Source organism: Staurois parvus, unplaced genomic scaffold (assembly GCF_062004578.1).
Source record: "Staurois parvus isolate SC_StPar_1 unplaced genomic scaffold, SC_StPar_1.0 ptg000488l, whole genome shotgun sequence".
In the NCBI taxonomy this organism is placed as follows: domain Eukaryota; kingdom Metazoa; phylum Chordata; class Amphibia; order Anura; family Ranidae; genus Staurois; species Staurois parvus.
The window spans coordinates 38,469-62,506 of record NW_028318284.1 but is presented as its reverse complement, the minus strand read 5'-3'; the positions used below and the strand labels follow the sequence as shown (position 1 = coordinate 62,506).

Genomic DNA, 24,038 nt, shown 5'->3' with positions numbered 1-24,038 from the left:
AGCAGCTTGCTTTGCCACTCCATTTATCCAACTGAAACCACATACTGAGACATCTGATAACATGAATTACTGTTTTGTTGAAAACTGACCTTTTTTCAGCACAGCTGAAGAGTAATCAAACTAATGTAAAATCGAGACTACATCATCATCTATCAGCATAACAGAAGACTACAATGTGTAAAATTTTATATTACCAGATTTAAAAAAAAATATTTTTTTAATTTGTATTTTTTTGTTCTGACCATAAAAAAACAAACACAGTTTGTAAACAATACACTATAATGATTGTAAATTGTCAATTCACACGTAGCGCACACTACTCAGACATCCAACAAAAACAAATACCACACATTGGTTGCTACATTAAAAGAAAATTCCTTCACCTTTAATCAAAACTCCCTTGTATTTGTATACTCCCACCATATAGAGTCTATAACTAAATGCTCAGACGAAAGCATATTTATCACACGCAAGATTAAAAACATGCTATAAAACAAGAGATCCTGCTTGGACTTCCACTAAATGATTACTGAATAAATAAGAATGAATATTATTTTTAAAAAGTCGATAATCATTACTCTAAGCACACTTTAAATGGGTTACCAATAAGTCAATATCTTTGAAAAAGGAAGATTTGATTTGCTAATGAGGACTTGTGGATGGAAGTAAGGAAATTAGAGATTGGAAAAAGATGTTATGAAAACAAAATATTTTAAAAGAGACTGCTAGAGAGCCAAATACACACAAAAAAAGATCTATTAGAAAATCATGATAGAAGGGGTCAAGAAAAAGAGATATCAAACATTAGATTGATAGATGCTTTTCCTGACATCTCAATATCCACATATAAGTGGGTAGACCTCCCCCTCTCTCTACATTCATAGGACCAAGTATGTATAAATTTGACCCCCTCCCTAGACAGAGCATTTGTTTCTTGTCCTCACACCAAAACTTCCATAGGACATTTTTGTAGCCTTACCTACTTGTGGTGATACATTTACTGTGGCCCATCAGGAGGTCCTGGATGAAGCTAAAGTAGTCAGAGTTTCGCTGCTGGCCCTTGGAAAGCTGGTTTATTGTTTATTCCAATAGCATACTTTTAGGGAAGCATGATGCCCTTTTTGCCCTCTATTTCCAACTGTTTCTTGTGTTTTTCCCTAGGCTTGCCTAGGGAACCTCATGATTAGGACATGTTCAGTCTGAACCTTCCAGTTGTGCCCCCTGGCAGTTCTGAGTACGTGTGAGGGACATGGCATAGATCAGTAAGGTAATGTGGGCCACCCGTTCTTGCTCTGCTGCCGTTGTTTTGACCTCAGGCAACCTTATCCTTGGCATCATTACAGTTTAGGTACCTAGCATCTTATTTGTAAAACCCCTAAAAGAATATGATCCGCCCCCTCCAGATCCAGAGAAGACATTTGTCACATCATCAAAGGAAGTGCAGATCACCTCAAGGCATTCACTTTCTAAATGTATGGCCATCATCAACCCCAACTCATCGAGAGGGCTGTTGGTTTAGCCCAAATAGGGTTCTACAAGGGAAAATGGTTTCTAAAGATTGTTTCCTTGAAGTAACAAAGGATATGGAAACAGATAATCAGCATGTGGTCTCCTTCCTTAAACTGGTAGTGCAAGATTCTTTCAAATACTTTGCTAAATCCAACCAGGCCTTAAGCTCAAGTTCTCCTCAATGGCAGCACGCCAGCAGCCACAGCTCAGTTGTAGACACTAGCAAATCATTAAGATATTCAATAATTGCCAGGTTCAGGCAACCACAGTGAGGGTTCCTCTAAGAAGGAGGGTGATGCAGAGTTTGACTTTTCGCTAGTCCAGCTTTATATAAAAGCAGTTAAAGAAGCACTTTTATGGGAAAATACAGTGGAAGTACCACAAATAAAAAAGAAGCTTTAAAAACCTTAAAAAAAAACGTATTACCTCTTTAATTACTAATGAAACTAAGGTGTAAACCAGAGTAGACAGAAAATCTTCCCTGAATAATTGTTTCTCTAAGCTCTGTTGTTTCAAGGAAGAAGAACTAACAGTCTGAATTTGCCACCATTACAAAATGCAATCATAATGAGGTAAGGAATATTATTCTGCTGCTAAATGGTGCAGTGCCCTTCAAAGATTCATTGGGCAAACACAGAGATTAGATCTTCTTGTCAACCTGGACTTTCAGAGAAAGGTTTAGATTTTAAATAAAGTTATAGTACTTTAAAAGTCCAAGTTTCAGCACTATTAGCCTTTAAAAAAGATACAGTGGGCTTCAAACAATTTAGTGGTGTAATTCTTCTAGAGAGTCGCCAAGTGAGCCAACTAGATGTGGGCAACATTTTAAAGCCAAACTCTTTTTTTTTTACTTTAGTTCGATGCAGCTTAGTTATCTCTAATTGTTAAAAATCTGCCTTCATGACTATCCACTTTGGTCTTCCGGGTTCTGCTGTACTGTGACTTGCTGTCTTGTACAGTTCAGGAGTGGCTGTACTCTCTCGCCCTTCCTCCCCCTCACCCATTGATAAAACGTCTTGGCCTGGCAGACCCCTCTCCTCTTGGTCAGCCAAAGCTGACCACCAAGTACTAAGTGAGGGGATCCCCCTTGATTTCAAGGGTATACCTCAGGACCCACACCCCCCCATCCGAGTATAAATAAAAACACATACTGTAAATAACAGCAAAGTGACACACATATTAATTAAAAAGAAAGAAAGAAAGTACTAGTGTAGGTGCTATGGCTAGGTCTGGTAGCCTAGTAACAAAAAGTTCCTAAGTCTTGGCCAAAAGGCCTAGCCCATGAGGCTCTATACAGGAAAAAAACAAAAAGGGGCTGTGGCCATGTGCTTGTTTTCACAGTGAGGTCCCAAACCTATAGTGATACTAAGAGCACCCCTGGGGTGACCAATTCCCAGGGGGCACAGACACCAAAACACAGACCACTATGCATTCTGGAAAAGAAAACTACAGCTATTATTGGTCCAATACTACCAATGATTGCAAGAGCATACTTTACATAGAAACATGTACATTGATATTTGAGATTTACAAATTATCTATGGAGAGCTACCCATATTAAACTATTTGTTTGGATTGAAAGCAACATATATAAAACATCTTATATTCACAAGCAGGATTTATTGTCTTATAGCGTGTTTTTTATCATGTAAGTAATAAATGATATGTTTTAAACCTGAGCCTTTTAATACAGTCTAGGTGGTTAGAATATACACACAAATGGCTCTATGACTATGGTTGGAGACGTTTTTGGTATGTAGAGGTTAATCAGTAGTATTTGTGTTTGTTAGATGTTTGAATATGGTTTATCCACAGTCTGCACATCCAAATTCTCTCCTGAATGCAGTATTTTTGCAAAAAAAGACCACATTCACCTTGCTACAAAGGCAATATATTAACTAGAAAAGCTACAATTTCTGGGGAAATTGTGTGAAGTGTTCTTGCCTCCACGTTTTGATATAAGATTTGTGTAGGTGGGCTTGAAAATGAGGGAGTGATAGCAGTTTAGAAATCATGTCCTGATTTTTCAGCTCACTCTCTAGCTTTTGTCAGCTTCCACTCTAGTTTTGACCATTCCACCATTCATTCCTATGGGACCAATTTCACCACAAAAAAGCCGATATTTCGTGAACCTTTCGGTGAAACATTCCACAAAGTAATAGCACACCAATCGGGAACAATCCGCACGTTTCGGTATATTACTGTCTATGTAGTGTAAAAACTGTGGGAGGAGTTAGGGTGGTAAATTTGACTATAATAATAATATATATGTGAGATAACAGTAAGTGGTCTTCCCATGCAAGAACAGTTAATTAGGATAACAAACGTTACTGTAACAATATGTACTGCTATAACATAAGACAAACCAAGTTTCCTGGTAGATACCTGGTTGTTGGTCTCGTTGCGTAGACTTCTGGCTTCCTGACGAATCTGATGAGAAGCTGAACGTTGCCTTTCAGCATTTGTGGATATGAGAGCACTGTTGGTGTGCCAGTCCGGTACAGAAAAGCGGCTCCCTGGTTTCATGCTTAGAGTGGCCATAACTCTGCAGACAATGATTAAGAATTCATAATGTACACACACAATGGGTATCATACAGTGATAATAGTGGAAAGGAGAACTACCTTTGTTCTTCACAGCAACCAGTCAGAATACCTCTTTTGAAATTGGGATCAGGAAAATGAGATATATATCTGGTGGTTTGCTATAGATCATATCTACACTTTTCATTCCTCCTTTTAGGAGTCTTATCCACAACACTTGCCTGGATTGCAACCTCTGATAAAACAGTTACTTTTGGTAAAGCAATTTTTTTCCAGGGTCCTCCTATCTATGCTCACAGGTTTGCAACCTTTGTATCTGCTTCTAGCTCAGAAAGAACACTATATGGCCCCATGTACACGGGACACTTCTGAACAATGGAAACTGACTGCTGGAAAACATAGGTTAAAAAACATCTGTTTAGCCGCATTTGCATACTGCTTTTATGTGTGTTTGCGTTTAGAAGCATTTTTTTTAAAGATAACCTCAGCAGACCTTCCAAAATGCCCAGATTGCACTGAAAAACAGTAAAAAATTAACTATTTCAGACATTTTAAAGGAAATAGAGAGAGGTATTTGTTGAGATTAGCTGTCTTTTTATTTTTTGTGGTGTTTGGATGTGTTCCAGCTCATTTCTGTGCAGCAATGATTGCAGCAGTGTCTAACATATTTTTTTTTCATACAAAACCTCAAAGTATGGTGTACCAGGTCCATTCGAGTACCGGGAAAATGCTTTGCATGCATTTTTCAAGATGAAAAAAAGGCTCTGGACATCATCTGGAAATGAAATAGTTAAAAAAAAATTTCAAACGCAAATGCCTATAAACACGTTTAGCCACGTTTACAAGCGTTTTGCGTTGGAAATGCAGATAAAATCTACTGCTGAACGCAAGTTTTCAGCGTTCAAAAAAATAACTGTAAACTCAACTGCCTGTAAACGATGATGTGTACATGGACACATAGGAAAACATTAGGGTGAGTTCAGGGGCTCCTGAAAAAAACGCTGAACAGCTCCTAAACGTGAGTTTATCAGCTGCAGTGTACATGAGCCCTAAGAGCTAAATGTTTATGGTCCACAGGCCTCACTCTTCCTGATCCAACAGTTGTCTACACTGCCCTTCTCCTGTGCAGTCTTTGAGGAAGAGGTGGCTGTTTGCAGGGCAGCTCAACAGAACTAAATGGCTTAGACAGCCGCCTAATCTCAGACTGCAGGGCACCAACCAATGAATTTAGATAAGTAATGTCATTACATAAACTAGAAATCTTCATACAAATGGGACAGCATCCCAGCTTCCAAAAAGCACCACGAAAAAATGCCAAACAAGTACTGCACTGAACCAGACATTTTAAAAAAGCTTTATGCAGGCCATAGATGGGATGAAAAACGGCCAAAAATTGGCCCAAAAAAATTGGCTGATTTTCGGATCGTTAGTGCGGTAATCGGTCGGCCGTTTTTAGTGATTTTTGCCCTTTTGGATTATCGGTCCTGCTGGAAAATAATCGGCCAAATTTGTCGTTATGCCAATTTTTGCGGCAATGATGGACAAATCTGCTGATCTTTTTCCGATTTTAAAAAATTCGCATGAGCAGTGACATGAAAGAAGAAGGAAAAGAAGAAAAGGAAAAAAATAGAATATGAATGAGAAGAAGAAATAGAATATGAATAAAAAGAAGAAATTGAATATAAAGAAGAAGAAATAGAAGAAATAGAATATGAATGAGAAGAAGAAATAGAATATGAATAAAAAGAAGAAATTGAATATAAAGAAGAAGAATAAGAAGAAATAGAATATGAAGAAGATGAAGAAAAATTGAATATGAAGAAGAAGAATAAGAAAAAGAAGAAATCGAATATGAATAATAAGAAAAAAATAATAATTTCAGCCCGATATTATATTTGACATTTAAAAGTATAGCAACATTGTACCTATTTGTATCCGAATAGAAACATCTGTATCCGAAATGGATACAAATAGATACAATGTTGCAACTTTTTCTTATTATTATTCATATTCTATTTCTTCTGCATGTTTCTATTTCTTCTTCTTCTGCATATTCTATATAATTGCCAGCCGTAGACGGGACGAAAATCAGCGGCTTTTTTTTTACCAATGGTGGTAACATCGGCTGATTGAACAACCAATTTTTCATTTTTATAAAAAAAAGCGGCCGGTTTTCTCCCCGTCTATGGCCTGCATCAGGCTAAGTTCACACTAGCTTTGCTAGCAGGCGTTTGGGAAGCGTTTTTAATGTTCCTCAAATGCCTATGAAAATTCTACACATGGCAGCACACAATACTGTTCACACTCAAGTCAGGAGGAGTTGAAGCCTCCCATTCAAGTCTATGGTGACACCTGGCAGGCGTTTGTGGGGCATTTGCGATGTGATGAAAAACATAAAAGTAAAAAAAAACCCAAAGTGTTTTTTGATTGTAAAAATGAAATGTTACACCCAAGCACATACCATCCCCCCTCCAAAAAAAATTGAGGTGCCCCACCCCTACATATATGCGAGACACGTCACATATCGCCGCGCACGCCAGAATGAGAGCAATAATTCTAGCACCAGACCTCCTCCATAACACTAAACTGGTAACCTATAAGGAGATTTAAATGTGTCAACCTATAGAAAATATAGGGTACTGAAGTTTGTGGCCATTTCACGAGCGCGCACAAATTTAAAGTTTGACATGTTGGATATCTCTTTACTCACTGCAACCTCATCTTTTATATTTTACAAAAAAAATAGGGTAATTTATTGATTTTTTTGTACCCTAAAATTAACTTTAACTTTTGGGGGTTTTATGTAATCTTTGGGTCTAAAATGATTTTTTTAAACTTGTGTAAAAAATGCAAAAACGGCTCTGGTAGTGAAAGGGATAAAGGAAAAGCCTTGACCTTTCCTGACGAGCAGCCAATCGGTGCTCATTACACTGCAAGGTCTCTCCCCTTCCTGCTAGTCCCTGGGTGCGGTGCTGGAGAGAGGCAGGGAGGGGAGGAGGAGATAAATAGCGTAATTTTAAAAATATTAAACATTTAAGTCGCCATAAAACCCCTTTTGATTTTAAAAGCCCCTGACATTTTTAATATCACCTCCAATTTAAATACAGTTTTGGTTAAAATGTTTTCGTTTCTTTAATCTGGACAAGTAGATTGTCACGAGGGACAAGTAGATTGGAGCACCGATTTAGCCCCTGGACAAGTAGTTTTTCCAAAAATTTGCACACCCCTGAAATGTCCTACATGGATAGAAGCTGAGCTCTTGTTTGTACAGAATCTCAGGATGGCCATGCACACTTCAATAAATTATTTCTTTCCCAATCGATCTCTCCTGATAGAAATACTTGATTGATAGTGTACAATCCATTTAACCAATATGTCACACATGAGGAACTGGATTTAGATTCGGGATGGTCTATATGTTCGAGTTGGACATACCTTCAACTCTAACATTGGATGTTTGTGTGTTCACTCGTTCATCCCCCTCCTTCCCTGGTCTGCCAGGCCTGTGCTCGGATCAAGGGTCTGGTAGGAATTTACGAGGGACTCCCACGCTTCCCCCTATTTTTTGGATGTGTGGTTCCTCTTAAAAGTCCTACCCCATGCATGTTTTCCCCCAATTTTGGGAGGTTGGATTCCCTTTAAAAGTCCTACCTGGCCTAAAGGGCCTGGTATGACTTTTAGGGGGATCCCCACGCACTTTTTTAAAAAACTTTTTTTTACTGTGGGGTCCCTCCTAACCTTCCCACCAGACCTAAAGGGTTTTACTGTGGGGTCCCTTCCCCCCCAGGCATGATATTTAAAGGAATTACTCAATTTTTGATTTACTTTAACTGCTTCCATACAGGGCACTGCCCAGGCAATTTTTCAGGTTTGAGCGCTGTCACACTTTGAATGACAATTGCGCGGTCATACAACACTGTACACAAACAAAAATTTTATCATTTTCTTCACACAACTATAGCTTTCTTTTGGTGGTATTTAAGCAACACTGCGGTTTTTATTTTTTGCTCAATTAACAAAAAAAGACTGAAAATTTTGAAAAAAAACCCACATTTGTCTTTGTTTCTGTTATAAAAGTTTACAAATAAATAATTGTTCTTCATAAATTTAGGCTGAGATGTATTCTGCTACATGTCTTTGGTGAAAATAACTCAAATTAGGATGTATTATTTAGTTTGTAGGAAAGTTATAGAGTTCTTAAACTATGGTATAGATCTGAATATTGATCAATCCTGAAGTACTGACAGCCAATCTAATTTCTTGAGGTCCAAGAATGTCAGAACAGTACAGATATCCCCAAATGACCCCTTTTTGCAGAGTAGACAGTCCGACGTACTTCATAAGAGGCATGGAGAGTTTTTTGAAGTTGTAATTTTTTTGTCATAATTTTTCGGAAAATGAAAAAAATTAAAAAAATTATTTTCACTATTTTTTTTTACATACTGTCACCAGTGCAGTACAGCGTCATCATATAACTGGCATGGCGGTGATCAGGGACACTAACTGGTGACACTACGAAAAAAAAAATTATAATTTATTTTTATTTTTTTTATTAGTTTTAATTTTTTATTAATTTTTTATTACTTTTTTTTCTCTTTTTTTAACATATTTCACTATGACCAAAGTAGTACAATGATACCATAGTAACATTGTACTACTTTGGGGAAGTGATCAGTATTTTTTTTTGTACATAATTTGCTTATAGCAAAGAATTACTTTGCTATAAGCAAGCATTTACCTGAATGACATCGATTCATTCAGGGTTTTTTTTTGTGCTTAGCTGTGATTTGGCCACGGCTAATCACATGACACAGCTGGGCTGTGATTGACCCAGCTTGTGCATGTGACCATTCACAGCTAGACACACTAGTATACAATGGATGGCATGAAAGGAAGCCATCAATTTTATACAACTGTCATGTGACCTGCTGTGATTGGTCACAGCAGGTCCCATGGTACTGGAAACAGGGCCGGTACACAGATCTGTCATTGGCCGTGTCCGAGGTACACGGCCGGTGACAGATCGCGCTGCAGAGCGGGCCCTGCGGGCAGGCAAACTGCACATGCCTGAAAGAACGCCATATGGCATCCGCCCGGAGGGATGAGCTGCTCGCCCGGCCGCCTTTGTGCTATTGGCTGGGCAGGAACTGGTTAAGCAATGAAAAATGAGTGCCCCTTTAAAAGCGGTACTTAAAAAATAAAATTCACTTATTCATGTCCCTCAGAGCAGAGTCCCCATACCCCTTTTATGGCCAATAACTTCCATATAAGCCTTCAAAACGGGCACTTTTGAATTTACAAGTTCCAGTCCCATAGACTTGCATTATGTTCGATGTTTGCAGTAGATCTTTCTTTAGGTTTGTCTGTTCTACCGCGACCCAAACAGGGGGGGTGTTCAGACCATCACTAATTTAGATCAGGAGCTGAAAAATCTGATAGCAAGTTATTGATTGCATCTCTGTTTTCACTATGCAGTCTCTTCATCTGATCTACAGTATGGAAATATGACAGGAATCTTGAGCAGAGCATCTCAATGTTGCTGATCAATACAAAATAATGGATAATTTTCCTGCTCTAGTCAACTGACACTTCATCAAACCTGAGTCTAAGACTGGCCATACATTATACAATTTTCTGTCCAATTTCCTTTGGATTTACCTTCAACTATGTAGTGCAAGGGCCCGCCTAATTGGACACAACTGAAAGTGTTGTTTAGGTTTGACCTCATATTATATGGTTTTTGGTAAATCTAAAGCAAAAATTTCAAGAAAATTGTATAATGTATGGCCAGCCTTAGTTGACCAGAAGTTTTGGCTATTCAGTAGTTTGCCGATTTGCTCATTTTGATCAAATTGCACAGTGATTGGATAATAAAAGAGTGTGTATGGCCACCATTAGGCCAGTGGTGTATTTGGGTTTTATGCTGCCCCAGGCAACACAAAAATTGGACACCCCCCCCTCCCATGAAGAGAGCCTGACAGTGACCAACAACACTCCTGCCCCATCCCCCCCACCAAAGAGAGCCTTCCCTTAAACCCCCCCTTCCCCGGCGACAGAGAGGAAGACACTCACCTTCGCAGATCTGGCCATCCCCAGGAATGCCAGTTGGGCACCATACAGCATTTCTCAGATCCCACCTGGTCCCCATGCCGCATATTTACCTTCTTCTGGGGGGGGGGGGCGGTGCTGCCCCCCTAAAAACTGCTGCCCTAGGCAAATGCCTTGTTTGCCTTGTGGTAAATACACCTCTGCATTAAGCAACTGCTTAGTTTACCTTGTGGGTAATATAGCTCCTAAAATCACTAGACAACCAGCATTCTCAGACAGATCAGCAGTGACAGGTTCATAAATGTCAAACTCTAAATTAGGAGCTAACTAAATATAAAGTGTAAAAAACAAACACAGCATATAGTATCTATGCATAAATATCTACAACTATTTATATCAAATATTCCATGTGAAAATAATGCATAAACAATTGAAGGAGCAAAGCACAGCACCGATCAGTCATTGTAGGACACAATCTTCCTGGTTACTATGTGGTACTCCACCATATTTTCCAGTAAGACTGATAGTTCCTATAAACACCTCACACCTCGGTCCTGCTGATCTGAAATATACATTAACGCTGCTAACAGTCATGATAGATGGCGATAAAGCCCCAGATCGCGGTGGTGGCAGAAGAGTGCTCTGTCCTGTCATGCCATGACAGCCGAGGGTCTCCTGACACTTACCTTGTATCAGCGGTTCGTCCGATCCTCGATCTCCTGCTGCTACTGCTCACACCAGCGTCTGGCCGTATCCAGGACAACGCTGCGCAGCCAATCAGCGCCGAGCTGGAATGTTTACATGCGGTGTCCTGGTAACATGGTGTCACAGGAATCCTTGTGAAGAATGCTGCAAGAAACCGGAGCCTGCTGCTTAATTATTGAGCCTAGGAGACCTGGGTGGCTGAGCACTGCTCGGGGATCTGTTCAGCAGCTAATCAGCATTTCAAAAGAAGCAGCTCCACTGTTTTGTTTACTGAGTCAGTGAGTGAGCATTTGCTTTATGTGGGGTTTAGTGCACCTGATGTTGGAATATAGCTAATGAAATGTTGAATTCAAAAGATCTTAAAAATTCATACATAAAAACTAAAACTGGATGGGGAGATAAGATTGCCCCCTTTGCGTGCAGGACACCACATGTGATTCGCACAGGAATCTCAGCGCGTTTCTGTGCGAATTACATGCAAATGTCTGTGCGGTGTGATTTGAGCCATACATTTTGTATGCTTCCAATCGCATCCGCACCAAAAAAGGTGCAGGACCCTTTTTTTTTAAATCTGCACCTGAATTGGGTGTTCACACTTATAGGATGCGATTTCTGGCAATTGCCTTGCGTTTGGCAGTCTGTTTCGGGGTGTCATTAATTTATCATTGACACCCACACCAGATCATATGACTGCAATACGATTGCAATGCGGTAAGCGAAACACACTGCATTGATGTGAACCCAGGCTAAGGGAGCAAAGGTTCTTTTGTGCAGACAGAATTGAGATTATACTGAATATATATACACACACTATATTGCCAAAAGTATTTGGACACCTGCCTTTGCACGCTCATGAACATTTGATGGCATCCCAGTCTAAGGCTGGCCATACATTATACAATTTTCTTGAGATTTTTGGTTTAGATTTACCAAAAACCATATAATGGGATGTCAACGCTAACAACACTTTCAATTGTATCCAGTTAGGCAGGCCCTTGCACTACATATTTGAAGGTAAATCTAATGGAAATTGGACAGAAAATTGTATAGTGTATGGCCAGTCTTAGTCCGAAGGGTTCAATATGGAGTTGGCCCACCCTTTACAGCTAGGACAGCTTCAACTCTTCTAGGAAGGCTGTCCACAAGTTTTAGTAGAGTGTCTATGGGAATGTTTGACCATTCTTCCAGAAGTGCATTTGTGAGGTCAGGCACTGATGTCAGACGAGAAGGCCTGGCTCACAGTCTCGGCTCTAAATCATGCCAAAGGTGTTCTATCGGGTTGAGGTCAGGACTCTGTGCAGGCCAGTCAAGTTCCTCCACCCCAAACTCACTCATCCATGTCTCTATGGACCTTGCTTTATGCACTGGTGGGCAGTCCTGTTGGAACAGGAAGGGGCCATCCCCAAACTGTTCCCACAAAGTTGGGAGCATGAAATTGTCCAAAATGTCTTATTACGCTGACGCACAGGGGCGGACTGACCATTTGGAAACTCGGGCACTGCCTGAGGTCAGAAGGGGGCCCCATGAGATGCCCCTGGTACCTTTTTCATAGGCTTTTTTGAGTTTGGACAGGGACCCCATGATCCCCTATTGCCCAGGGGCCCCATGAGTTGTCAGTCCGCCCCTGCTGATGCCTTAAGAGTTCCCTCCCCCAGGGGGGACCATTTAGGTCATTGACTTGGCGAAGGAGTCTTCCCGCCCGGTTTCCAGGTGATGGATTTGTCCCCTTTGCCCACATCTGGGGGGGGGGGGGGGGGTAATGAGGGGAGGGAATAAGGGGAGGATGGGGGATGGTGAGGGTTGGCGATCAGCATTGACACGTTGATCCATGAACCTGTAGATTTTCATTAAACACGTAGCCACACCTAACCCTGCCAAATTATTTCAATTTACAGCATTCACTGTGCTGCTGAAATCCTCCCAGTGAGCTGCAGTGTCTGGGAGGAGGAGAGTGTGAAGCACAAATTGAGGATTTGGCTCAATTAGAGAAGGTAAAAGGAAGTTTACTTTATACATAGTAGAGGTGGAGGGGATTCATTTTTGTAAATGGAAGTGCGCTTTAAAATGAACCCCTGCTTAGTCTTCACACCAAACGGCCATTGTGCATGTTTTAGGTGCCAAACATGGTGCAAGGAGGACTTTTATTCCTCTAAAACATCAAACCAAAGCAGGTGTAAAATAGATCTAAATCTACATGCATTAAAATCCTAACCCAAAACATAATTCCTAATGGTACTTAAAGTATATAAAAAAAACACAAACAGGCAGGATTTTTAATGCAGAAGAGACACATTGGGGGGAAATTTACTAAAACTGGAGCACTCAGAATGTGGTGCAACTGTGCATGTTAGCCAATCGGCTTCTAACTTCAGCTTGTTCAAAAAAACCTGGAAGCCGATTGGTTTCTATTAGTGGTGCACCGAAATGAAATTTCTGGACCAAGACCAAAACAGGAAATTCAGGATGCACTTGGCTGAAAACGAAATGTGCAGTTTTAAAAAATATATATTTTCTTTATATATAATTGTATTATATTCAGCTTTTTAATGAATATCTTGAATTTAAATGAATATGAATTTAACTTGCCCTCCAGAGGATTTACCCCCCCTTCCTGACCAGGCCACTTTTTGCATTACAGCGCTGCGTTACTTTATCTGACAATTGCAACACTGCACCCAAATGGAATTTACATCCTTTTTTACACCATAAATACAGCTCTCTTTCGGTGGTATTTGATCACATGTGCGGTTTTTATTTTTCCTGCTATAAAACAAATAAAAAAAAAAAAAAAGACAATTTTGAGAAAAAAAATAGTATTTGACTTTTTGCTATTAAAGATGTCCAATAAAACAAATTTTAAAAATCACATTTTGGCATAAATTTAGGGCAAAATGTATTCTGTTACATCTTTGCTGGAAAAAAAAAATCCTAATATGTGTAAATTAATTGGTTTACGTGAAGGTTATAGCATTTACAAATGGCGGTATATATAATGGAATTTGTTTTTTTTTTATACTAGTAATGGCGGCGATCAGAGACTTCTAGCAGGACTGCAGCAGGCATTCTGACACTGGGGGGAACTGACTTGGTGTCACTGACATCCCCAGTGACACTAATACAGTGATCAGTGCTAATAAAAAGCACTGACACTGTACTAATGGCAAAGGGCAGGAAGGGGTTTCCACTGTAAGCACACTGCTTTGTATGGATCTATGTGTGCAGGAGCTGACAGGGGAGAGAACTGTATTGTTTACATACAGTTCTCTCCACCGTTGGTAATACTCCGCGATCACTGGGTGCTGGTGAGTAATCACTGGCCGGGACCCGGTGATTGACAGCTGAGGCCACAAATGGCAGCGTGGTAGGGTTCCTACATGCCCCCCTACCCGGAACTGATAAATCACACATATTTATATATTACACACACACATGTGTTTTGCGCACCCCTGCCACTCTGTAGCAGTATTTCTGGTATAGGATGGAGAGGAAGCTGTTAAAAAATACAATCCAGTAACTTTTATTGAAAATAACACAAAAATTAGAAAAAAAGATGAAATTATATATATATATATATATATATATATATATATATATATATATATATATATATATATATATACACACACACACACACACAGATATATACATAATCACAGTTAGGTCCATAAATATTGGGACATCGACACAATTCTAACATTTGTGGCTCTATACACCACCACAATGGATTTGAAATGAAACTAACAAGATGTGCTTTAACTGCAGACTGTCAGCTTTAATTTGAGGGTATTTACATCCAAATCAGGTGAACGGTGTAAGAATTACAACAGTTTGCATATGTGCCTCCCACTTGTTAAGGGACCATAAGTAATGGGACAATTGGCTTCTCAGCTGTTCCATGGCCAGGTGTGTGTTATTCCCTCATTATCCCAATTACAATGAGCAGATAAAAGGTCCAGAGTTCATTTCAAGTGTGCTATTTGCATTTGGAATCTGTTGCTGTCAACTCTCAAGATGAGATCCAAAGAGCTGTCACCATCAGTGAAGCAAGCCATCATTAGGCTGAAAAAACAAAACAAACCCATCAGAGAGATAGCAAAAACATTAGGCGTGGCCAAAACAACTGTTTGGAACATTCTTAAAAAGAAGGAACGCACCGGTGAGCTCAGCAACACCAAAAGACCCGGAAGATCACGGAAAACAACTGTGGTGGATGACCGAAGAATTCTTTCCCTGGTGAAGAAAACACCCTTCACAACAGTTGGCCAGATCAAGAACACTCTCCAGGAGTTGGGTGTATGTGTGTCAAAGTCAACAATCAAGAGCAGACTTCACCAGAGTGAATACAGAGGGTTCACCACAAGATGGAAACCATTGGTGAGCCTCAAAAACAGGAAGGCCAGATTAGAGTTTGCCAAACGACATCTAAAAAAGCCTTCACGGTTCTGGAACAACATCCTATGGACAGATGAGACCAAGATCAACTTGTACCAGAGTGATGGGAAGAGAAGAGTATGGAGGAGGAAAGGAACTGCTCATGATCCTAAGCAAACCACCTCATCAGTGAAGCATGGTGGTGGTAGTGTCATGGCGTGGGCATGTATGGCTGCCAATGGAACTGGTTCTCTTGTATTTATTGATGATGTGACTGCTGACAAAAGCAGCAGGATGAATTCTGAAGTGTTTCGGGCAATATTATCTGCTCATATTCAGCCAAATGCTTCAGAATTCATTGGACGCCACTTCACAGTGCAGATGGACAATGACCCAAAGCATACTGCAAAAGCAACCAAAGAGTTTTTTTAAGGGAAAGAAGTGGAATGTTATGCAATGGCCAAGTCAATCACCTGACCTGAATCCGACTGAGCATGCATTTCACTTGCTGAAGACAAAACTGAAGGGAAAATGCCCCAAGAACAAGCAGGAACTGAAGACAGTTGCAGTAGAGGCCTGGAAGAGCATCACCAGGGATGAAACCCAGCGTCTGGTGATGTCTATGCGTTCTAGACTTCAGGCTGTAATTGACTGCAAAGGATTTGCAACCAAGTATTAAAAAGTGAAAGTCTGATTTATGATTATTATTCTGTCCCATTACTTTTGGTCCTTTAACAAGTGGGAGGCACATATGGAAACTGTTGTAATTCCTACACCGTTCACCTGATTTGGATGTAAATACCCTCAAATTAAAACTGATAGTCTGCAGTTAAAGCACATCTTGTTAGTTTCATTTCAAATCCATTGTGGTGGTGTATAGAGCCAAAAATGTTAGAATTGTGTCGATGTCCCAATATTTATGGACCTGACTGTATATATATATATATATATATTTTTTTTATATATATTTAAAAAATGAAAAAGCTTAAATAGAGGCATTTTTGCATTGAAGTCAACTATCATTAGAACTTTTTTTTTCCAAATCAGCAAGATGCTGATAACCCTCTTTTGGTCCAATCATTTTCAGCAGCCGATATATCGGTGCATCGCTAATTTCTATGCAGAATTTCACCAGATTTTGAACTCTCCAGCTTTAGTAAATAACCCCCATTATTTGCCTTCTGCATTAAAGTGGAACTAAAGTTCCACTGTTATTCACTGCAAGCAGATAGGCTCTTTATTACAGAAGATATATGCAATAAGATACACCTACCTGCCTGCTCTCAGTGTTCCCTGGCATGTAAACGGAGCTTCTTATCAGGCATCAAAGCGATATATCCTGCACTAACACCCCACCGAGATCTCCGTGCCAAAAACAACAGATTATATATAGTATATTGGCTTTAATTTCCATGAAATAAACCAAGGGACACATTTTCAATTTATATTTTTATTGCAGGAATTAGTGAAAGTTACACTCCAAACTGATGCAAGCAACATTAACAACCCAAACAGAGAATAAGCAAAGAAAAACAAACAAAAAAATACATATTATGTGTAAAGTAAAACACAAAAGTTCCAGTAGGCAGAATGGCATGGTGACAATGTAAGGTGTATAAATGCTGTCAGTGGGGTCCAGTGACAGTTTTGGCTCAGGAAATAGGCTGCAGGTACTGGATTGTGAGGGTTTGAATGTGATGGCATAAACCTTTACAAGTAGTAGTTACAAGCATCATAAAGTATATAGTACCTGGTTAATAATGTAGACGACTGATTTCCAAATGGAGATCTACAAAGTGTACCTCTCTTTCATTTAGCCTATTAAGACTGATTAATCACTACACTTACTTGGGTTTTTGCAAATGGCCCTCTGGCAGTGCAGCTGTTAAAGTAGCAGCAATGAACACCTTTGAAATGTACCTACTTGTGAGCCCTAATCCATTAAAGAAAGAGCAATGCGCAAACTTTGGTAATCGATAGCAACCAGTCACCAATCAGGTTTCATTATTCAGACTCTAAATTGATAGAACATGAACTCTGAGTGGTATAGATTACTTCACCATGTAAATTACTGTTGCCCATTTGTGAGGCCCTATCAATAGAATGCCAAGAAATATATTAAAAGTGTTAGTGGGGGGAGGGGGGTTCCTGACCAGTGGATAGGTAAAAAGTTATGTGGTATTAGCGTAATGGCATTACAGCAAATGTAAAAGTAATGTCTTGATAATCTAACAGTTTCCAGTGAATCTCTAGCAGCAGTATTTATGAGAACATTTATACATCCATAGAAAACACAGAACATTTTTCATGGTCAGGAAGGTGGTAGCATTTGATTAAAAGTGTAAGGAGAGTTTCAAGTTCTTTAACTGGAATGTTTGTTTTCCCAGATCTAGGACATAAATACACAAAAGAACTGGAAGAGTTTGCACAGTTAAAAATTATTCCAGCTATTTTGTCTCTTGAAACAAGTGTGAGTCACACTTTAAGAAAAAAAAAAAAGTTTCCATGTGTTTCATTGACCAAAGTCCTCTCCACCATACAGACAAATGGTACTTAAAAGGAATTCTGTTCTTTGAAATAAGTAGATTGCAATTATTGGCATCTAATGAAAATGCTTGTACTACATAGTCTCATCCTCTGGCTATCATATTGACCCAATGGCTTCAGCACTGAGCCAGTGACCTAGAAGAAGTATGCAGATCAGATGTTCTGACTTCCTGAACTGCGTAATGACCAGATGGCACTGAAGGCAAAGAACCAAGTATTTTCATAAGAGGTCAGCAATGGCAACCCCCACATTTCTATTAGTTGAGGTTCCCTTTAATACAGAAAAAGAAGTGGTTAAAATACAGCATGAAAGTGGCTGTCAAGAGATGCCTTGCGTAGGATGGAAAGGTTCCATTCCTCTAGCATACACCTAAAGAACCCTCTGTTTTGTAAGGATTAGTCGCTTTAAATCAGAACTAAATGCAAAAATTGGGTTAATTTCTTGCTATGTTTGTATTTAATTATGAATACCTGTGGATATTGTATGTCATAAATAACTGAATATGTTCAATTGTAGCATGGAATGCCTCACACTACATATGCAAAACTAAGTAAAAATGAAAGCCAACTATTTAAATTGGATTTCTGTAAATAAATTCACTAAAGGATGACTGGTATCAATGGAATCTTATACTGTGTAAAAGTTTGGCAATACGAGGTGTACCACTGTAAAAGTATAGATCATTTCTGATATATTATGCTTTAAAATTACATGATATAGGGCTCATCTCCAGAAAAGACACGCAGGCACGTAAGCGCGCACACACGTTGTTTAACCCATAAATCACAGTTCTTGATTGTTCAACAAGAAAGCAAAAGAAGAGAAGCAGCATGGCAAATCTGCATCACTATCCTATCCCAATGGCCTGGCACATTATTCCTAGACACAAAAGATAGAGAAAGCCAGATCCTGCTGGCCCTGTATTTAAACAATGCACTGAGCTGATGGTCCATTATTTTCCCAGAATGAATGTCTAACTTGTCACACAAAACATTTCAATCTGCTTCAAGAAGAATCTAAAACACATTTGATGAATTAAAGCATCCCAGCTCTGCAATCAGTTCAGTGGATAAGGATATTACTTAGGATATAAACGATTAATACAAAATGAACCACAATACCAGAATTTTAAGGCGTTGGGTTAAAACACCTGACAGTGGTTCTCTACCCAGTTGGGACCTCAGTGCAAATGTTAGTTTGCGTCTGAATCTGGTTCTTAGATCTGCTGCAGCAGGTTATGTTCTATTAATATTTTAGTCACTGGCTCTGCTTTTTTGTATGACAGTTCTTTTAACATTTTTTAATTTGTATAAATAAGAATTGCCACCATTTAGAATCATTTTATAACAGTACCAAGTATTTATCAGATGCCTGTCCGAGTTGACTAACCGGTGCTCAATGACTGCTGAACATTACTGCAAAATGGCAAAAAGTAAGAGTGATTAAGGCCTTTTTTTTTAGGGCTTACATGATGTTACAGAGAATGTGGTAAGCTGAAATAAATGTGCTTCAGGCCCTGATTTGCCATTTGTTATGTGTATATGGCCCACAGTTCTATTGAACATTCAAGCTATACACACGCATTTGAAAAGTAAAGCACCCCATACATTATACATTACAAGAACACACAAAAATGCCTCATTTCTCCCATCCACACATTCCATGAGGGGGATACCTCCCGCTGTGCTATTGTATTCTGACAGTGGGAAACCTTCCCCGCTATAACACAATGATCAGCGTTGCATCCTATAGGCGGCAGCACTGAACGTTCAGGAAAAAACCTTATAGGCAGGTTGTACACAAGTCTATTAATAGATTCACATGTGCCAAACCAGCCTTCCCATACATGGATCAATATTCAGCCAGTGGCTGCTGAACCAGCCACATTTCAATCCATGTATGGTTGGCTTAAGATCTTAAAGTGGAACTTCACGCTATCAGTCAATATTGACCATTTTTAATCCTTTTGCTGCTAGCATTAGTAAATAGATAGGAAAGTATATCATAATTACTTGTTTTAAAAGTAATTTTTTTTTTTAAACATTTCTTCAGTTACTTCCTGGTTTCTATGCCTAGGAAATGATGTCATACATCCTAGGAATCTTCAGCAGAGGAAAGAGGGTTCTCAAGTCCATGCCTAAAGGGCAGATGGATTCCAGGAAGTAAATGCTACATGAATCATCTGCCCTTACTCAAGATGGCCTTACTGCCAGAAATGCTAGGGGGTGTTTTTCAACATTAACAAAGCATGGAGACATGGATGGATGAGTTTGCTTTGAATATTAGCAATGAATTAAATAGAATTTTTGGTTTGTGGTGCTCAGATGCAGTGCAGTTCCACTTTAATCAACAATTTGTTCTGTATGTATAATGGTAAAAATATAAACTGCATTCAATAAAAACATAAGAAGGATTTCCTTATAGCAATTGCAGAATACTGGACATGATCTCTAGGTGCCAAAATGTGTTCTCTTAGTGAAAACCACTTCTGTGCTTATAAAAAGACAACCTTACAACACAAAGAAATAAAGTGTCTCTTCGATATATAGGGAATGCCAAAACACTTAACACTTTACCATGAACTTAGAGCTTGATCTACTGCCATTCTGATTGTAATAAAGCATGAATGTGAATCACGAAATACTATTCTATGATTTTTTTTTTATTTCCAGTGGCCAGATCTGAAAAAAACTGGCATGTCCACACAGCCACTGGTCCACTGGTTTACAGAGAGAATGTGGACTTATTCAAAAATTAGATAATGTGCACCATTTGAATGTATAAGGCAATGACACCCCAAACCTAGTAAGAGATCAACTAGTAACAAAAAGGTATAAGGTAGGTTTAAAGGCATTGTTGTTGCTGGCACCACTAGAGCACTGTTAGGCTATTTAATAAGGCAAGGGAGGGGGACAAAGGCCTTGAAGTAAACCTATGCACTTTATTTCCCCCTACCTAACAGCACGTACCTGTTCTTTGCTCCTCCTCCACTTAATACTTCCAGGTATGGCAAGCATATTACATCCCGGGTACTTGTCTATGTAGAGAGACTTGAGGCTTAATCAGAGTTTCCGTTCCTAACTTGGGCAGCTGAACAGAGCAGTGGGCTCATTCACACCATGGTGGGTTTCTCTGCATGCGTTCTGCAAGGTCACAACAAAATTGATTGTTCTCTGTGTGCCCTGTTCACACCACAACACTGGCATCACGTGCATTTTCTGCAACATGTATAAAAATATTTGAAGCATGCATGAAAACTGATGCAAAGCGATGTTTCTGCAAGAGGTATCTGTGTGTCAGTTTCCATCAGTTTTTCTGCACGTATGGTGTGAATGAGGCCTTAAAGAAAACCTGTACAGAGAGAGGCCGCAATTGCTGACCTTTTTCTTGTGATGCGCTGCGGTGTGTTGTCCTCTACTGTGCAATGCACATAAAAGCAGGTTTTTTAATGTGTTTGTGTTGTACCATGCATTGCCACAAGGCTTAAGTATGAATAGGCCCTCAAAGAGCATCACTACACTGCTGAGGTCCTTTCTGTTCTCTCCAGCTCTTCTAAGTCACTTGAAAGAAAACGGTGTGGCTGCCAGTTCTCACCTCAACTAAAATGCTAGTTTCCTGGCTTTTTTCTTACCCACTAGTTTCACAACAGTGACTCTGAAAAAGTAAGACAGTCAGTAGTTCTCATCTACATACTTGTTCTGTGTCACGGTCTCAAAAGGGTTTTCTTTACTAAAGCTGGAGAGTACAAAATCAGGCTCACTTCTTTATAGAAACCAATCAGCTTCTAACTTCAGCTTGTTCAGTTAATATTTTGAATGAATGTAGGGGGAAGATGGCTATAGATAAACAGGTACAACTTATGTAGGAGGATTTGTTTTATCCCTGTGTATCTCCTGAGGCCAGTCACTTTCATTCTGCTCTAGTAGGATGCAGAACCCCTGACCTCTGTCTGGACAGTGCTGATCACATGCACTCTCCCAAGAAAAAAAAAACAACCTCTTAATATGTCTTATCAGGAGATAAGATGGGGACACTGGAAAGATCAGACAAGACAGGATCAAACAGTCTTTTTACACAATGCAGCGGATTAACCCCTTAGGTTCCACAGTGAGCATAACAAGCATGCTTTACTGCATAAACAGACTGATTTTACTGTTGTGGGTTTAGGAACACTTTAAGCTTTGGCAATAAAATCAGGAAGCTGGATGGTTTCTAGGCAGAAGTAAGCCTGATTTTGCACTCTCCAGCTTTAGTAAATAAACCCCAAAGTATTGAATCCAGGTCACTGCCTCAAAGTACTAAATCCTTACAACTAGTATTTTCTAAGAATAAGAGCCAATTCCATGTTTTTCTTCAGCCTCCAGTGCCTGAATACAATTTTAAAGTGACAACACTGTTCTAAGGTGTACACCCCAATTGTCAAAAAAAAAGCAAAACTTCCCAGTTTTGATTTCTGGTGTGCAGCGGATTGTGGTAAGAAAATATAAAGGCATATTTCAGCAGCTGTACTGCTAATATTGAAAAAGCATCTAATGATCCCATAACTGCACTGCATCTTGGGAGGAAGAGGGGGAGAGAGTATTGGGTTTTTCTGACGACTCCAACACACAAAAAGGAGAAAACTAGTAAAGATAAATATAAGAGGAGGAGTGTTGTTAAGAGAGCCTGTTGCTTTAAGCTATAGGGGTGTTACTTGAACTGTTCAGTTGTACAAAATCCAACCATGAAATCTCCATTTGCATGGACTTGTGTCTTGGGAATGAAAATTAATTTACTCTCCCTGTAGTCATATTGTCCCCAATGACAATAAGTGAGCATGACCATGATCTATGTCTGAACTATATCTTTCAAAGGAATCTTATCATAAAATTAGCCCCTTGAGAATAAATGGAAAAGTCTGAAAATGACATGTGTAATCTAGCCCTTTCTAGAAATGAATGTCTGCAATAGTCTCTCTACATTATATATAAAATAATTTGTAAGAACAAAACTACATTTCATAAACACTAATGATAGTATGAGATACTGAGCTCATAAAAACATAAGTTAACAAATATATTGCTAGCATTCTCTCACAATAGGCTGGAAACTCTACATTGTTATTATAGCAGTGTTACAGAGCAGACAGCATGGGGACAGTCTGCTTAAAAATTGAATATAGTAAAAGGTAAAATGTTACATATAAGGCAGCTTATAAAAAAAAAAACAAAATACAAAAATGCAAGCACCTTTCTACTCTGAATAAATGGACTCTCCCAAAGACAACTGCTAGCACCATGTTCAATGTAAACATTACAAAAGTGCTTGTTTGTAATGATTCATGGGAGACACCAACCACAAGCAGCATTTGATTCAATTCCAAATCAGTAAACAATACCCATTAAGATAGAATATTCAGAGAATAGACATCAGTTATACACACACAAGGTTTCACTCTATATAAAATGCAAGAATAGTAACTATTTTCCAAGAACTACAGAGCCCTGGACATCCATGAACCTTACTTGCCTAACCCAAGACAGAACAATAACAAAACAAATTGTAAGTATGCTATAACTGATAAGCATACATATAAACCGGATACATCTTGTGAGAACATGAGACATGAAGAATCAAACAATGAAGGACTTGCTTGTTCCCCAGAATTTGTAAACACTTCACTCAGAGCAGCTACTGTCCACTGGCAGAAACAGTATATTCAAAGACAATTGCTGGACCTTCTGATTTTAAACACACATTGGCACATCTATTTTTTTGGTACCATGAACTGCATTGTTGCATCTATGTTGGAAACACACAGGCAGAACCTGGTGTTTAGCCCAAGCACCTATAATATAGCCAGTCTGGAGGGAGTTTGGCTAAGGGAACATAGACATGTTTGGCTTTTGAGAATACAATAAGTAAACAGTTTTCTGTAAGCTGTCTGTAGATGTTCCTGACTATACCTTAATACTCGAGAAGTACAAAAACACTTGGGGGTCTATTTATAAAGCAGCGAATTTTACTTTTAGCAAACATTCACTGGCAGTCAATAAATAACTGTCTTAAAATGGAACTAGAGTTGAAAATACATTTTCGAATAGGCAGGCTCTATTGCAGAAGAGACATACAATGTTTTTTCTGCAATGAAATACACTTACCTGCCTGTTTCGCAATCCTTTCTAGAATGTACACTGAGATGCACATGCACAGCTCAGTTTACATTTTGGCACAGTGCCTGTGTGCTGGGATGACTGCAATCCTGCTCCTGTGTGAGAGACATCATCCCATGCTAGACATTTAAGACAACTGAAGACCAACACCCGAACGTAGTC

General features: G+C 39.3%; 1 protein-coding gene across 1 annotated transcript in view; it reads right to left on the bottom strand.

The window, feature by feature from the left end:
• TEKT2 (tektin 2) overlaps positions 1-10,910 on the bottom strand; it is a 39,555-nt gene extending 28,645 nt beyond the window's left edge. The window contains exons 1-2 of the mRNA XM_089689636.1: positions 10,787-10,910; positions 3,895-4,054 (exon numbers count right to left, since the gene is read on the bottom strand). Of these exons, the coding sequence (XP_089545762.1) occupies positions 3,895-4,050 (156 nt within the window). The 5' untranslated portion in view covers positions 4,051-4,054; positions 10,787-10,910. The remainder of the gene's footprint in view (positions 1-3,894; positions 4,055-10,786) is intronic.
• Positions 10,911-24,038: the final 13,128 nt, after the last annotated feature.